Below are 18,166 nucleotides of genomic sequence, written 5' to 3' on the forward strand. Positions count from 1 at the left end.
GGAGATGGTCATTGCCTGACATATGGCACAATGTTACTTGTCCCTTGTCAGCCCAAACTTGGAAAATGTCCAGATCTTGTTGCATTTAGACATGGGCTGCTTCAGTATTTGAGGAGTTACAAATGGTGCTAAACATTGTACAATCATCAGTAAAAATCCCCATTTCTGACCTTATGACGAAGGGAACTTCGTTGAAGCAGCTGAAAATTTGTGGACCTAGGACACTACCCTGAGGAACTCCTGCAGAGATGTCCTGGAGCTGAGATGACTGACCTCCAACAACCACGACCATCTTCCCAAAGTAGGACTTCAACAAGCAGAGGATTTTCCCCCAATTCCCAATAATTCCAGATTTGCTACAGTTCCTTGACGCTATTAACTTCTAAGGTTAGCTCTAATGAGCCCTAATCTTTCCCTAGTTATTCTGTTGCTGTTTGTATATTCAGAAAAACTATAAGGAATTTCCTTTCTTTTACCAGAGAATGCTTTCTCTTGCACTCTGCCTTCCTAATTCCCTTTTTATGTTCCCCCCTGTTTTACTTCTCTAAGGATTCTGCTGCATTGAACCCTGTATATATGCCATATACCTCTTACTTTCTTAATCCTAACCTCTGTGTCCCTTGACATCCAGGCTTTTCCAGTCAAGACCCCTTTGATTTACAGGAACATATTTGCCATGAGTTCTCACTATTCCCTCTTTGAATACCTCCCACTGTTCTGACCCAGGTTTATATGCAAGCAGCTGGCCCATGTCCACTTTTGTCAAATCATCTTAGTAAAATCAGCCTTTCCCCAGTTTAGATTTTTTTATTCTCAGTTCACCTTATCCTTTTCCCTAACTATTTTAAATATAACTAAGTTATGGTCACTATCTCCAAAATGCTCCACTCCTCATGCACTTTCCACCTGCCCAGCTTCATTTCTTAATTTTACTGAACTGCACCTCAATTGTTAGAAATAGATACAAAAATGCTGGAGAAACTCAGCAGGTCTGGCAGCATCTGTAGAGAGAGAAACAAAGTTAATGTTTCAAGTCTGATATAATTCTTCTTCAGAACTGGCCCCTGACTTATTGGGCTTTCTACATACTCGGTAAAAAATTTTTCCTGGGTGCAAAATAAGAATTTGCTCCTGCCCTCCCTTGTAGTTAAGACCCCTACTCTTACTGTCTTATTATTCTTACACTTCTCTGAAATTTGGTTACATATTTGATCCTCTATCTCTTCCTAGCTGTTTGGGAGCCTATGGCACACACCCAACTATGTGTTTGCCCAATGTGCTTTTCACTTTAATTCATATAGAATTACTATTTTGTATAGAAGCAGGACATTCAACCCATTGAGTCCACACCAATCCTCCAAAGAGCATCTCACTGTGCTGTCCTAAACATGGCTTCACTCATCAATCCTTCCAATATGGGCCAATGTCCTAGGTAGTATAGTGGTTAGTATCCCTGCCTGTCACATGGGCAACCGAGGTTCAACTCCCCACTGGGGAGGATGTAATGTTTGGGGCAGTACGGTGGTTCAGTGGTTAGCACTGCTGCCTCACAGTGCCAGGGACCTCCACTTGATTCCACCATTGGGTGACTGTCTGTGTGGAGTTTGCATGTTCTCCCTATTGTCAGTGTGGGTTTCCTCCAGTTGTTCTGATTTCCTTCCCAAACTCTAAAGATGTGCAGGTTAGGTGGGTTGGCCATGGGAAATGCTGGGATGGGATGGGATGGGATGGGGGGAGTGGCCTGGGTGAAATGTTCTTCAGAAGGCCAGTGTGCACTTGATGGGCTGAATGGCCTGCTTTCACACTGTGGGGATGCTATATCATTACTCCTCACTGCTAGAATTGATTCCTTTATTAATAATGCAGTGCCCTGCCTCTTCTATCTCTCCCTCTAATTTGTCTGAATACCCTATAACCAGGAACTTTGAGGTGCTAATTGTGCTTATCTTTCAGCTATAATATCGTATTCCCATCTGCCTATCTGTGCCTTTAGCTCACCTTGTTCCTCAGGCTCCTTGCACTACATTTATTCCATTTAGCCTTTCTAAACTCACTTCTTTCTTATCAATTTCAATGTTCTCCCTCTTTCCAGACTCTCATACTCACATTCTAAATTTTAATTTCATCTCAGCTTCTCTCAACTTGTCAGGATACCATCCTCCTGCTCATCTGATTTAAATCCACCCAACCACATTAGCAAACTTCTCTAGGACGATGCTGGTTCCATTCCTGTCCAGATGTAACCCATTAACTTTTACGATTCCCACCTACCAGAGTCTCTGGGATCAGATGTGTTTGCTAGACTGCAGTACAGCATAAGGGACTAGATTTTGATTGTGTGATAAACCAAATGAGACACCGTGTATATGATCACAAGAAATGATGCCATGCCACATGATCTTGCCCCCTTTTGCTGCCTCACGGCAAGATGAAGCCACTGTAAGATGTTTCTTAAAGTCAATGTCTTTCTTACCTCTGCAGACTCTGCAAATATTCTTTAGCAGTGCAACAAAACCAAGCCTATCACATGAACCAGGTGTGGATATTAACAATGTGTAACTTTGGCCAGTGGTTAGATCGTAGAGGTTATAAAGAAAACCCAGATTCATGCCCTCAAATGAGATAATGAAACACAGGAAGCTACATGAATACACAACATTCAGACATGATCTTACAGTGGATTTTGAAGTCCTTGTACTGTCGATCTTCGATGGCAACAATGTAAAGTGTGGCACGATCAGGGAACATCAGTCCTCCAGGTTTCTGTTGGTGAATTTTGGGGAAATGGGTGTCGTAATCTATTCACCTGATAAAGATATCACATTTTGAACTGCACATACAAAGGAGAATCCAACCCGCATCTGTTACACACTTTTACTGTTGTCTACTCAATCGTCATTTCAGATTGTACTTCCTTCATCAATCCATGATCTTATGGATTATCTATGGTTTTGTGGGACAGTGGTTGTATTCCTGCCTAAAAATCAAAATCTATAGGTTCGAGTCCCATTCAAGGATTTGGCAGTCACAGAAAGTGCTTTTGTAATGCAGCCAATCAATCCTTCTAATGTGTGTAAACGGGAGAGATTCTTTGATGGACAGAAATTGAAGCCACTATCATTGCTACCCATAGCTCTAGGCTACAACGTACAATGATATTTGATAAACACTCACATTTCTGAATCACACATGCGCCCTTTCAGGGGGATGTAAAGGATCCCATGGCTCTTTTTCAAAGAAAGGTATAGGTATTCTCCATGGTGTCATAGCCAATATCCAACCCTCAATCAACATCACAGAAAAACCAGATTGTCTGGTCTTTCTCTCACTGCAGTTTGTGGGAGCTTGCTATGTGTAATTTGGCTACATGACTCCACTTGATAACATATATAATTGGCAAAGGTGCATTGGGACATCATGTGGTAGTGAAAGGCACTATATAAATGCGTGTCCTTTTCTTTCCAACATCTGAATTTTTGTGCCCTATCTGCTTGCTTTCATTTTTTGCATTTTTATCACCAGAAGCTGTTTCACACCAACATTCAATAATTTGTAATATAATGCAAAAGCAACAGTTTCTTCTGAGAAACACGAGAAGCCGTGCACTTACCAGCCACTTATCCCTTGCAAAAATAACTGTATTAAGCATTGATTCATAGAAGAGGCTGTAGCCCATCCATTCACTGATTATAATGTCAACTTTATCCACGGGCAGTTCAACTTCCTCCACTTTACCATTAAATATTGTGATTACTGTAAAACATTTCATGCAATTCTCTGATTAGTTGAAAAAGACAGATATTTTTTCATTTTTTAAAAAAAATTATTCTTTCATAGCATGTGGCAAGACATGGTATTTATTTCCCATCCCTAAATACCCTTGAACTGAATGACTTGCTTGGTCATTTCAGAGGGCAGGTAGAAATCAACCTGGTCTGGAGTCACACTTAGGGTAGGGATAGCAGATTTCCCTCCTTTAATGGAAATCGGTGAACCAGGTGGGTCTTTACAAAAATCAGCGGTACTGTGGTCACTATCACTGAGGCTAACTTTCAATTCCAGATTCTTTCAACAACAGCATTTAAATTCCAACAAATGCCATTGTGGGATTTGAACCAATGCCCCATGCTTATAACTGAAGTCTCTGGATTACTAACCCAGTGATGTTACAACGACACCACAGTTTAGTATCAGCTATAATAGAATGTATTTTTCCCCAATCACTGTTAGCACAACATAGGAATACAAACACCACAAATTCACCATTGAATATAAGTTCAACAAAAAATCAGCTCATTGGGACACAATACATCTTTAATGAGAAGACAATTCTCTTTCAACTTAAAAGCCATCATTTGTCCTTGCAAAATATTTGACGACAAAATGCACTATTTAAAGCCTTTAATTTAAGAAGGGAAAATAATTTCTAATTAACCTGCTGATCAATGCAAAAAATTATTAAATTATTTTGGTCATTTCAACAGAATAACTCAATGTATTTGTAGATACATAATTGTGATTGTTAATTTGCTTACTATCATCCAAGTGGTTTGCCTTGATGATCTTCTCAGAGTAATCACAAATACTGGAGCATTCAATCTGATGTGTTAAAAGAAAGACAAAGTATGAACCTGTGAGCACTGAAATATATCTCTGCTTGTACTCATTTTAGAACAGGTAATTATACCTGTGACTTCAAGGTTAATGTCACTCATGCCTATAGCAACAAGAGTGATTTTTAAAGTTTGTGATCATCACTTTGCCAACAGGGAGTGTGAGTAAATCAGGCCAACATTGGCAGCTTTGATTCAGCTCAGCTCTGCCTGAGACTGCGTGTATCAGGCATCTAAAGGAGAAGTAATGAAACAAAGAAAATTGGAACATTCGGCAATTTGGCCCTGCCTTGTCATTCAATATGATCAAGTTGATCATCGAACTTAGTATCCTGTCCCCGCTTTCCACCCTTTGATCACTTTAGCCCAAAGGGCTGTATCTAACTCATTGAAAATATTCAATGCTTTGACTTCGACTGTTTTCTGCGGCAGAGAATTCTACAGCTTCCCTACTCTCTGGGTGAAGAAATTTCTCCTCATCTCAGTCCTAAATGGCCTGCCCTATATACTTAGACTTTGACCCATTGTTCTGGTCATCAGCATCATCCTTCCTGCATTTAATCGGTTATAGCCCTGTTAGAATTTCAAATGTTATTATGAGATCCCCCCTTCATCTTCTAAACTTCAGTGAATATAATCGATCTAGTACCTCTCCATTCGTCAGTTCCACCATCCCAAGAATCCATCTGGTAAATATTTGTTGCACTCCTTCCATAGTCTGAACATCCTTCCTCAGAGAAGGAGACCGAAACTGCACACTGTAGTCCAGGGTGGTCTCACCAAGGCCCTGTACAATTATAGAAAGACATCCCTACTCTTGTACTTGAATCCTCTCACAATGAAGGCCAACATACCATCTGCCTTCTTCACCACCTGCCGCATCTGCATGCTTATTTTTGGCAACTGGTGTACAAGGACGTCCAGGTCCCGCTGCAACACCCCCTTTTTCAATCTTATGCCATTCATATATTAATCCGCCTTCCTATATTTGCTACCAAAGTAGATAACCTTACGTTTATTCACATTAATCTGCATCTGCCTTGCATCTGCCCACTCACTCAACTTGTCCAAATCACACTGAAGCATCTCTACATCCTTCTCACAGCTCCCCTGCCCACACAGCTTTGTGTTTTTTGCAACCTTGGAGATATTACACACAGTTCCTTCATCTAACTCATTAATATATATTGTGAATATCTGGGGTCCTAGCATTGATCTCTGCAGAATCCCAGTAGTCACTGCCATTCCTACCTAGAAAATGATCTGTTTATTCCTATACTGTGTCCTATCTGCCAACCAGTTCTCTATCCATGTCAGTACACTATTCCTAATTATAAGTTGAGGGAATGGGACTGATGTGCTCTTTCAGTTGGTTAATGCAAATGCAAGGTTGGGTATGGAGCAAACTCTGGTGTTTTGTCATGGGGACACAGAAGTAGCACTTTCTTCACTCAAGTGGGTTGTGTATCATTGGAACTCTCTACCTAAGAGCGTTGTGAATGTTGCAACATTGGACACAGTTAAGTCTGAAATTGATAGATTTTATCCCACAGGAAATGGAGGAATAAGGAGAGGGGGCAGGGAAGTGGAGTCAAAGCCCAAGAATATAGAGAATGATATAATTAGCAGAGCAGGCTCGATGGTCCATACCCACTACTCATGCTCTAATTTGTAATGGTCTTATAATAATTTAGCGGTCAGAGTCAGGGATCCAGGGTGTATACAAACAAACAGAAACAATAAATGCTGTCCTATACTGTTCTTTGTTCATGTGCTGAAGCCTGATCGATTGCCATCCAGATCTAGAGACGAATTTGTCATCCTTTAACCTGAATTAGTTTCAAAGGTGTACAAACTATGATCTGATGCTTCATCATATGGTCAGAGACAGGAAATGGTGTAACCCCTCCACCCCTGTTATTTCAGACTAAACTGAGTTAATTTTCACAGGATCTGATAATGTTTCGTAGGCACTGCTGTTTCAGCTGCCCATTCACATCACACCCTAGTTCCAGATTCTATCAATAACACCCAATTCCAGCATTAACCAACTTTCACCCAGGCATGGAGAAGTTTTGGTTAGGGCTGTGTGGCATGGTGGCTCAGTGGTTAGCACTGCTGTCACACAATGACAGGGGCCTGGATTTGATTCCAGCCTCAGGTGTCTGTGTGGAGTTTGCACGTTCTCCCTGTGTCTGCATGGGTTTCCTCCGGGTGCTCTGGTTTCCTCCCACAGTCCAAAGATTTGCAGATTAGGTGGATTGGCCATGGGAAGTGTAGAGGGTTACAGGGATAGGGTGGGATGCTCTATGGAAGGTCAGTGTGGACATGATGGGTTGAATGGCCTGCTCCCACAGTGTAGGGATTCTACATCTGCGCTCTAAGCTTTTGAATTCACCTCCCCGGCCCAAAATCTCTCTATCACACCCTGTCCCCTCCTGTAAGATGCTTTTTAAAACCCACTTCTTTGACCAACCCTTGGCCATCTAATATTGCCTATTGTGACTTGGTGTCTAACTTGACTTTATGATGCCATTTATAAACGTAGAAGATAGGAGCAGGAGTAGGCCATTCGAGCCTGCTCCACTATTCAATATGATCATGGCTGATCATCCAACTCGGTACCCAGTTCCTATTTTCTCTCCATACCCTTTAATCCCTTTAGTCCTAAGGACTATACCTAACTCCTTGAAAGCATACAATGCTTTGGTCTCAACCTGAAACACCTTGTTAGAACATAGAACATAGAACATAGAACATTACAGCGCTGTACATGCCCTTCGGCCCTCGATGTTGCGCCGACCTGTGAAACCAATCTGAAGCCCATCTAACCTACACTATTCCATTATCATCCATATGTTTATCCAATGACCATTTAAATGCCCTTAAAGTTGGCGAGTCTACTATTTTTGCAGGTAGGGCATTCCACGCCCTTACTACTCTCTGAGTAAAGAACCTACCTCTGACATCTGTCCTATATCTATCACCCCTCAATTTAAAGCTATGTCCCCTCGTGCTAGCCATCACCATCCGAGGAAAAAGGCTCTCGCTGTCCACCCTATCTAATCCTCTGATCATCTTGTATGTCTCTATTAAGTCACCTCTTAACCTTCTTCTCTCTATCGAAAACAGCCTCAAGTCCCTCAGCCTTTCCTCATAAGACCTTCCCTCCACACCAGGCAACATCCTGGTAAATCTCCTCTGCACCCTTTCCAATGTTTCCACATCCTTCCTATAATGCGGCGACCAGAACTGTACGCAATACTCCAAGTGCAGCCGCACCAGAGTTTTGTACAGCTGCAACATGACCTCATGGCTCCAAAACTCAATCCGTCTACCAATAAAACCTAACATACTGTACGCCTTCTTAACAACGCTATCAACCTGGGTGGCAACTTTCAGTGATCTATGCACATGGACACCGAGATCTTTCTGCTCATCCACACTACCAAGAATCTTACCATTAGCCCAGTACTCTGTATTCCTGTTACTCCTTCCAAAGTGAATCACCTCACACTCTTCCGCATTAAACTCCATTTGCCACCTCTCAGCCCAGCTCTGCAGCTTATCTATGTCCCTCTGTAACCTGCAACATCCTTCTGCACTATCCACAACTCCACCGACTTTGGTGTCATCCGCAAATTTACTAACCCATCCTTCTATGCCCTCATCCAGGTCATTTATAAAAATGACAAACAGCAGTGGCCCCAAATCAGATCCTTGAGGTACACTACTAGTAACTGTTGTTCTGTTGTCCGCTATATAAGTACAATTTGTTGTGGTTGACCTGGAAACCTGCACAGCGAGTGACAACAGCCATAGGAAGAGTCACTTCCAAGTTGGTCCAGCCCTCACTGGATGATGTGTGGAGCAGAGATGGTCAGGCTGCAATCCAGAGTTGAACCATCGGCAGATGTTGCCAATCCCTTATGCAGGAGTCACTTGTTGCTATTGTAATCAGCTAACAACGAGGACAGGTTTAAAGTGGGATGAGTTGTTCCTTATTGAACGGGGGGAGGGGGGTCATGCACTGGAGCAGCTTGGCATTATAGTGGTTAGTTCACAATGGGCTTTTTTAAAGAGAATTGATAAACGATGCACAATCAATGTGAAAAACATACCCCGAACACTTTCCTGGCTCCAGCTCTGGCTGCAAACATTGCTAAAATCCCAGTTCCACTTCCCACATCCAGCACAATCTTGTCTTTAAACACATGCTTGTTGTGGTAAACAGAATTCCTGTACGTTAATGTTCGAATTTCATCCTTTAACATTTCCTGTGGTTGAAATATATGAATAGCTGATTATTTTCACCTTTCCATCACATTATGAGAAAAACCTGTGAAGAAGAGCATACAGAGCTTGTCTGATTTCAACAAAATTCAGATTAATATTTCTCAAAGTGAAAAACATGAGGATACAGAACAAAATTTGTGGTTATTTTAGGTATACTGGGATGTGTGGACCACACACATTGGTGCACACACACACAGATACACCCACTCCTACACCCACACCACACCCACTAACTCCCACTATAGTCCTAACCAATACAGTCTCCCTTCATACATCAGTCCTGCCTTCCCAGGAATCAGTCTGGTAAACTTTTGTTTCTCTCCACATCCACAGCCAGAACATCCTTTCTTGGATAAGGAGGCCAAAACTGCACACAATACTCCAGGTGTGATCTCAGTAAGGCCCTGTACAATTGTAGGAAGACATCCCTTCTCTTGTACTCAAATCCATTCACTATGAAGGCCAACATACTATTTGCCTTGTTCATCGTTTGCTGCAGCTGCATGCTGTCAATGACTGGTGTACAAGGACACCCAGGTCTTGTTGTACCTCCCACTTTCCCAATCTATCACCATTCAGATAATAATCTGCCTTCCTGTTTTCACTACCAAATTAGATAATCTGCTGCCAAACATTTGCCCACACACTCAATGTGTCCAAATGACACTGAAGCATCCCTGCATCCTCCTCACAGTTTCCCAGCCCACACACAGCATTGGGTCTCCAAATAAGCAATTCCCTGCTTTCTCCCCCTCCTTTTGCATATTCCTCCTTTTGCAGATCATAATCCCTTTTGAAAACCTCAATGAAGCTGCCTCCATCCACAACGAGATACAGTGTAATCAGAACATCAGCGCTGACACAGTGTAACCTGTACATGTGAATAGGATTATTGTAAATCAAACAAGAGTTTCATGTACACTATTTCCTGAACATCTGCCCGTCATCTGATTCTGTCATTGCTTTTATCACTTTAAGGAATGATTATCTTTGGCTTTCTGCAGGTCACTTTGAAATGAAATAGCAAAGTTTGCAAAGTCAATGTCATTTTCCCAAAGAGCTTGGCCTTATTGTTCCAGGCCCATCTATTGATGTACAGATCCCTAGGTGGAAAACCACTGTAGATCTACAGAGAAGTAGAGCTTAAAGCAACAATGGGATCTATAATGAGCTTTGTGAGAAATGCACAGGGATAAAGATGTGATAAATTCATACAGGCCGCATAGGGCCAAATTCAGTCATGGCGGGTGGCAGTGGGAATATGATAATTGGCCTCAGTGCCTACAGCTGCAGAGGAGGACGAATGAGCCAATGTTCTCGGTCCCAATCAATGTTTAGTCAAATATGTACACTGGAAAAAGCCAAAATGACTGCTTCCTGCAGTGGAGAAAACGCCATTAATTTATGTTTTGTTCGCTTCCAAGCATTAGGAGCAGACTCTTGTTAATCATCAAATTTTAACAAGCAATTTCTGTACTGGACAGCAACACTGTCTAAAACCCCTGTCAGTTACTTAGGTGAGACTGTGTAAAACGAAGACTTTGGTGCAAGCGCTGAAGTTTACAATCCACACTTTGTCCAACCAGTTCAAAACTGGATCACTGACCCTGGGATTTGGGATCGTAAGGTTAATGTGGTGGGAGTGGGTTTTTGTATGGGGTTCGAGACAACAAGGTGCAGGGCTGGATGAACACAGCAGGCCAAGCAGCATCATAGGAGCAGAGAGGCTGACGTTTCGGGCCTAGACCCTTCATCAGAAAAGGGGGAGGGGAAGGGGGTTTTGAAATAAATAGGGAGAGAGTGGGAGGCGGATAGAAGAGGGATAGAGGAGAGGATAGGTGGAGAGGAAACAAACAGGTCGAAGAGGCGGGGATGGGGCCAGGAAAGGTGAGTGTAGGTAGGGAGTTAGGAAGGGGATAGGTCAGTCCAGGGAGGACGGACAGGTCAAGGGGGCGGGATGAGGTTGGTCGGTAGGAGATGGAGGTGCGGCTTGGGGTAGGAGGAGGGGATAGGTGGGAGGAAGAACAGGTTAGGGAGGCAGGGACGAGCTGGACTGGTTTTGGGATGCGGTAGGGGGAGGGGAGATTTTGAAACTTGTGAAATCCACATTGATACCATTGGGCTGCAGGGTTCCCAAGCGGAATATGAGTTGCTGTTCCTGCAACCTTCGGGTGGCATCGTTGTGGCACTGCAGGAGGCCCAGGATGGACATGTCATCTGAGGAATGGGAGGGGGAGTTGAAATGGTTCGCGACTGGGAGGTGCAGTTGTTTGTTGCGAACCGAGCGTAAGTGTTCTGCAAAGCGGTCCCCGAGTCTCCGCTTGGTTTCCCCGATGTAGAGGAAGCCACACTGGGTACAGCGGATGCAGTATACCACATTGGCAGATGTGCAGGTGAACATCTGCTTGATGTGGAAAGTCTTCTTGGGGCCTGGGATGGGGGTGAGGGAGGAGGTATGGGGGCAGGTGTAGCACTTCCTGCGGTTGCAGGGAAAAGTGCCGGGTGTGGTGGAGCTGGAGGGGAGTGTGGAGCGGACAAGGGAGTCACGGAGAGAGTGGTCCCTCCGGAAAGCAGATAAGGGTGGGGAGGGAAAGATGTCTTTGGTGGTGGGGTCGGATTGCAGATGGCGGAAGTGTCGGAGGATGATGCGTTGGATCCGGAGGTTGGTGGGGTGGTACGTGAGGACGAGGGGGATTCTTTTTTGGTTTTTATTGCGTGGACGGGGTGTGAGGGATGAGGTGCGGGAGATGTGGGAGACACGGTTGAGGGCGTTCTCGACCACCGAGTCTTACCTTTATCTGCTTTCCGGAGGGACAACTCTCTCCGTGACTCCCTTGTCCGCTCCACACTCCCCTCCAGCTCCACCACACCCGGCACTTTTCCCTGCAACCGCAGGAAGTGCTACACCTGCCCCCATACCTCCTCCCTCACCCCCATCCCAGGCCCCAAGAAGACTTTCCACATCAAGCAGATGTTCACCTGCACATCTGCCAATGTGGTATACTGCATCCGCTGTACCCAGTGTGGCTTCCTCTACATCGGGGAAACCAAGCGGAGACTCGGGGACCGCTTTGCAGAACACTTACGCTCGGTTCGCAACAAACAACTGCACCTCCCAGTCGCGAACCATTTCAACTCCCCCTCCCATTCCTCAGATGACATGTCCATCCTGGGCCTCCTGCAGTGCCACAACGATGCCACCCGAAGGTTGCAGGAACAGCAACTCATATTCCGCTTGGGAACCCTGCAGCCCAATGGTATCAATGTGGATTTCACAAGTTTCAAAATCTCCCCTCCCCCCACCGCATCCCAAAACCAGTCCAGCTCGTCCCTGCCTCCCTAACCTGTTCTTCCTCCCACCTATCCCCCCCTCCCACCTCAAGCCGCACCTCCATCTCCTACCGACCAACCTCATCCCGCCCCCTTGACCTGTCCGTCCTCCCTGGACTGACCTATCCCCTTCCTAACTCCCTACCTACACTCACCTTTCCTGGCCCCATCCCCGCCTCTTCGACCTGTTTGTTTCCTCTCCACCTATCCTCTCCTCTATCCCTCTTCTATCCGCCTCCCACTCTCTCCCTATTTATTTCAAAACCCCCTTCCCCTCCCCCTTTTCTGATGAAGGGTCTAGGCCCGAAACGTCAGCCTCTCTGCTCCTATGATGCTGCTTGGCCTGCTGTGTTCATCCAGCCCTGTACCTTGTTGTCTCGGATTCTCCAGCATCTGCAGTTTCTACTATCTCTCTTTTGTATGGGGTTGTTATGGTGGGGGTGGCGGAGTGTGGGGTTATTGCGAGACGTCTATACTAGATTTCTCAGGTGACAGACTCAGTGGTCTCTCCACGTGTAGTTATACAATCTGGTACTTAGCTTTTTACTAAATCCCTAACACTCATCTTTGGTTCTTGAAATTAAACTAAATATTTGATACCAATCAGAGAATCCAAACTGTGATCCTAGCTCTTTAACTACACATGCAGTCGGGAGAGTGTGATCCATGAGTGGACAGGAAATAGTAATGAACAAAATGGGATTATTCCTCTTGCTCAATAGTTTGAACGAATGTAAAAACAGCAGTCAAGACAGCCTAGAGACTTGGATCAGCTAAGGTCCCAATCGAACATGATCATGTTCTGGTTAGACCAAAATTTGAGTACTGACTGATTGCCAAGACATTGGAAGGGACCAATGGATCAATGTTCACACCACACACTGCACTCCCTCTGTTAGTACCTGTGGACCACTCAGGTAAAGCCAAAGATCCTACCAGCAGGCTGAATTCCAAGAGAGATTTACTGAACTCCATGCAAAATCTCAGATTCCACAGAAGTAACAGTTTCAATTCTGAGTAACTGTCTAGCTTGAGCCAGCGGAGCCTTACTGTCTGGGTGCCACTAAGTGAAACTTCATTGGATACCATGCCACCAGAATGTGGGAGGCAGTAAAAGACCCAGAAACCAGGAATCTCAGAATCATTACGGTGCAGAAAGAGGTCATTTGGCCCATCCTGTCTGCACTGGCTGTCCAAATAAGCACCATGAATCAGGCATTGCCCTGCCCTGTCCCTGTAACCCTGTTACTATTCACACAATCATTGAATGCCTCAACCTTCCACCACATTTCCAGGGAGTGGACTCCAGACCTGAACCACTCATTGTGTAAAACAAATTTTCTCTCACAGCTTGGTGTGTGCTTCAGTATTTTGGTAAAATCTGGATCACTTCTTGTTCTGTTACCATATCACCTTGTCCTGTTGTATACTCCAACTCTCAGTAATAATCAGCATCTGCTCAGGTTCAGGCCTTACATCTGTGAAATGTGAGTTTGAGTTCAGTATGCAAGAAATCACAATCTAACCTGTAATACACAAAGAATATGCTTCTCTCCAAGGCCACTTACTGCCAGCTTCATTGAGAATGGGTTAACAAGAACTGACTTTCTATTCTCCATTAGTATAGCGTATTCCTTCCATCAAACTCAGCCCCAGGTATATTTCATTGTCGGCACAGTGAGCCATTAGCACAGAACATCATGTGAATTGTTCAATGTTCTGCTTTGCTCAGTTGACTAATGACAAACTGAGCTGGGAGCCACATGCATGCACAGATTGGCTAGAGTGGCATTTGGAACAGCATTACCTATTATTAACTAAACTCTAGCACTTCATTGTGTATAATGAATGGGCTCGCTAATGCATAGCATTTGGATAGCAGATAATGCTGAACAGTCGGATCATTCAGACTGAAGGGAGGGGACGATAAGGGAAGGGAGGGCCAAAGATTAAACAGTAAAGTGGAGAATTACACAGGCTGATGGTTCAGTGAAGGCTGTCTCCCTCTAAACAGGGCGCAGTCATTTTTAAAAACACACTTTCAACTGGGAACAAATGATCATTAGACATCAACAAAAACAGAAATTGCTGAGACAGAAATGTTGGCCAGAGAACATCATGTTGCCATGTACCCACAGTAACATTTCTGTTGCAGGCCTGCTGCAGTGTTCCAGTGAGCCTCAGTGCAAGTTCAAAAAATAATTTTCCATTTGGAGACCCTGCAGCCTCTGGGACTCAGCATCGAGTTCAATAACTTTCGAGTCTGATTCCATCCTTCTGTGTTTTTTTACCCACCCCACACCTATGACTTGGGTTGTTTTTATCACAGTCACCCATTCCCATGTACCCCTAGAACCATTATCACATTATATGAGTTGCATTCAGTACAGCTAATCTATTTTCTCCTACTCTTAAGTCTATTTGTAACTTATTCAGCTTTTCTTCTGCCCTGGCCTGCATTCCGTTATCTCCTCATTTACCCACCCTTTTCATATACCTCTCTCTCACTGGTCTCCATCTCTACTTATCTGCTCACTTCTCCCCTTCACCACTCCCCCATCACCACTCCCTAACTTCAGATTCAGCATAAATACCATTTTATCCTTGCTGCTATCAGTTCTGATGAAGAGTCACCAGATTTGAAACATTAACTCTGCTTTCTTCACACAGATACTGCCAGACCTGCTGAGTTTCTCCAACAGTTTTCTGTTTTTCTGTTTCAGATCTCCAGCATCTGCAGTTCTTTGTTTTATCATTAAACATTAATCTATTCACAGTAACAGGGAAGCTCAGCAGATTACACCATCACCCAAAATCCAATGGTTGTATTCTGCTATGCTCTTCACACTCAGGGGAAGTTTCCTATCATCATTAAGGGGTCTGCTGGGGATGAAGTTGAGCCAGTTTTGACTCTTTGTACCCTTATCCTTAAAGGCTGTTCATCACTTCAAATTTTCCTGTTCTTGTAACTGAAGCATGCTGTTTCTCTTTCCACAGTTGCTACGAGACCTGCTGAGTATTCCCAGCACTGTTTGCTTTTATTTAGATTTCCAGTATCTGCAGTAATTTATGCATAGAATCATAGAGGCATACAGCATGGAAACAGACCCTTTGGTCTAACCAGTCCATAATTCGAAACTAAACTAGTCCCACCTGCCTGTGCTTGTCCCGCATCCCTCCAAATATTCCTTATTCATGTACTTATCCAAATATTTTTTAAATGTTGTAACTGTACCCGAATCTACCACTTCCTCTGGAAATTCATTCAAACCCGAACCACTCTCTGTGCAAAAAAATTTGCCTCTCCTGTCTTTTTTAAATCTTTCTCCTCTCACTTTAAAATTATGGCCCCTCGTCTTGAAATACACCACCCTAGGGAAAAGACAACTGCCATTCACTTTATCTATACCCCTCATGATTTTATAAACCTCTATAAGGTCACTTTTCAATTCCTACGCTCTAATGGAAAATATTCCCAGCCTATCCAGCCTTCCTTTATAACTCAAACCCTGCATTCCCAGCAACATCCTGTTAGGTCTCTTCTGAACCCTCTCCAGCTGAATAATATCCTTCCTATAACAGGGAGACTAGAACTGGACAATGTACTCCAGAAGAGGCCTCACCAACATCCTGTACAATCTCAACATAACATCCCAATTCCTATACTCAAAAGTCTGAGCAATGAAGGCAAGGGTGCTAAACACCTTCTTAACCATTTAAAGTATTGGCAAAGATCTGTAGCTCGGGTTGTGGATGAGGTTGTTGATTTGCTTGCCGAGCTGGCTTGTTTTTGTTCAGACATTTCATCACCATACTAGGTGACATCATCAGTGGAGCCTCCGATGAAGCGATGTTGTTCTACTCCGTTTGGAATTTATACTGTCCGGTCCGTTATGGTGAGTAGTGTCATTTCTGGTTTTGATCTGTATGGGTTTATATATAGGGTCCAATTCTATATGTTTGTTGATTGAAGTATGGATGGAGAACCATGCCTCTAGGAATTCCCGTGCGCGTCTATGTTTTCATCCACAGGTGCCTACATAACAGCAACAACAGGAGGACACAGTACGACCTATAACACTTACCACACTTCCCTACATCAGGAACATATTGGACCTGACCACTAGGAATCATGGTGGCCCACAAGCCCAAAGCCACTCTACGACAAACACTTACAAGGATTAAAGACCCCATCCCCACAACATGCAGAACCAATGTGGTTTACAAAATACCATGCAACGACTGCCACAAACATTACATCGGAGACAGGAAGGAAGAAGCCATCAGAATACACGAACATCAGCTAGCAGCAAAACGGCACGACAAACTTTCCTTAATATCAGTACACTTGGACAATGAAGGCCATCAGTTTAACTGGGACGAAGTAACTATAGTAGCCCAAGCCAAACATAAACACGCACGGGAATTCCTAGAGGCATGGTTGTCCACCCAATAACTCAATCAACAAACATACAGAATTGGCCCCTATATATAAACCAATACAGATCAAAACCGTAAATGACAGTACTCACCATAACAGACCGGACAGTATAAATTCACACTCTGACCCCTTCCATCCTGCCACTCAAACTGTGTTCCTTCCCACTCTGGCCCCTCACACACTTTCCCCTCACACACTGCCCCCTCAAACCCTGCCCCCTCACACACTGCCCCCTTCCATCCTGCCACTCAAACTCTGATCTCTCTCACTCTGCCCCTTCCATTCTGTCCCCTCAGACCCTGCCCCCTTCCATTCTGCCTCCTCACACTTTGTCCCCTCCTACCCTGCCCCCTACACTCTGCCCCCTTCCATCTGGTCACATCCCATTCTACCCCCTCTCACCCTGCCACCAGTAGCCTGTCCCCTAACACACTCTCCCCTCCCATCTAGCCCCATTGTACCCTGCCCCTCTAACCCAGCCCTCTCAAATTTCCCACCTCCCACCCCAGCACTCTCACACCCTGCATCCTCAGAGTCAGACTTCGCACTCTCACATATCTGTCCCAGTCCTCCCTCTCAGCCCCCTCGTCCATTTCACACTGCTCCATAATACCTGCCTAGCACACACTTGAAAATGCTTTGCTCAGTGCCAGTCCATTTGCTGCTTGTAATGTTGCACCTTGCAAAGGAGAGACTATTGAAAGCTTGACATTCTATGCACTTTTTTTTTAGTGGAAGCTTTGAAGAGAATTTGTGTGATGACGAATATTTTTTATTCATTCATGTGGATGTTTTTGACAAGGCTGCCGTTACTGCCTGTCCGTATCACTGAGTGATTTGCTCGGCCATTTCAGAACGCAGTTAAGAGTCAACCCCATTGCTGTAGATCTGGAGTCACGTGTAAAAAGAAGTAAGGACAGCAGATTTCCTTCCCTAAAGGACATTAATGATTCAGATGGTGTTTTTTTTAAATATCTGGTGGTTCCATGGTCATTGTTACTGATATTTCATTTTTATTCCATTTTGAATTTATTTCATTAACTGAATTTTAATTTCGTAGCTGCTGTTGTGAGATTCATCTCAAATCTTTGGGTCATTTATCTAATTAGTGCAGTAAGATCATCCCTGTGCTCTACACCCCAGACTAATGGCCTCAAACAAACAAAACCATGCTAGCTAAGCCAGTTAATCACTGGAACTGGTTAGTGATATCGAGCTAGTTGGGTATGTGGGGTTGGTTTGTGATACTGAGTTGGTTGGTGATGTTGATCTGCTTAGTGATTGCAAACTGGATAAGAACATCGATCTGGTTAGGGATGTTGGACTGGTTAAACTTGTTGGGTTGGTTAAGGACATCAAGCTGGTTAGGGACATGCGCTGGTTAGCTATGTTGTGCTGGTTACAGACATCAGGCTGGTTAGGGACATGCGCTGGTTAGCTATGTTGTGCTGGTTAGAGACATCAGGCTGGTTAGGGATGTTGGACT

General features: G+C 44.2%; 1 protein-coding gene across 1 annotated transcript in view; it reads right to left on the minus strand.

Annotated features, from left to right (window-relative positions):
* Positions 1-18,166, minus strand: part of LOC125485388 (protein arginine N-methyltransferase 8-like) — a 69,314-nt gene that overhangs the window by 13,783 nt on the left and 37,365 nt on the right. The window contains exons 4-7 of the mRNA XM_048607935.1: positions 8,735-8,890; positions 4,536-4,599; positions 3,611-3,753; positions 2,676-2,763 (exon numbers count right to left, since the gene is read on the minus strand). Coding sequence (XP_048463892.1) covers positions 2,676-2,763; positions 3,611-3,753; positions 4,536-4,599; positions 8,735-8,890 — 451 coding nt within the window. The remainder of the gene's footprint in view (positions 1-2,675; positions 2,764-3,610; positions 3,754-4,535; positions 4,600-8,734; positions 8,891-18,166) is intronic.

Source organism: Rhincodon typus, chromosome 18 (assembly GCF_021869965.1).
Source record: "Rhincodon typus isolate 14 chromosome 18, sRhiTyp1.1, whole genome shotgun sequence".
In the NCBI taxonomy this organism is placed as follows: domain Eukaryota; kingdom Metazoa; phylum Chordata; class Chondrichthyes; order Orectolobiformes; family Rhincodontidae; genus Rhincodon; species Rhincodon typus.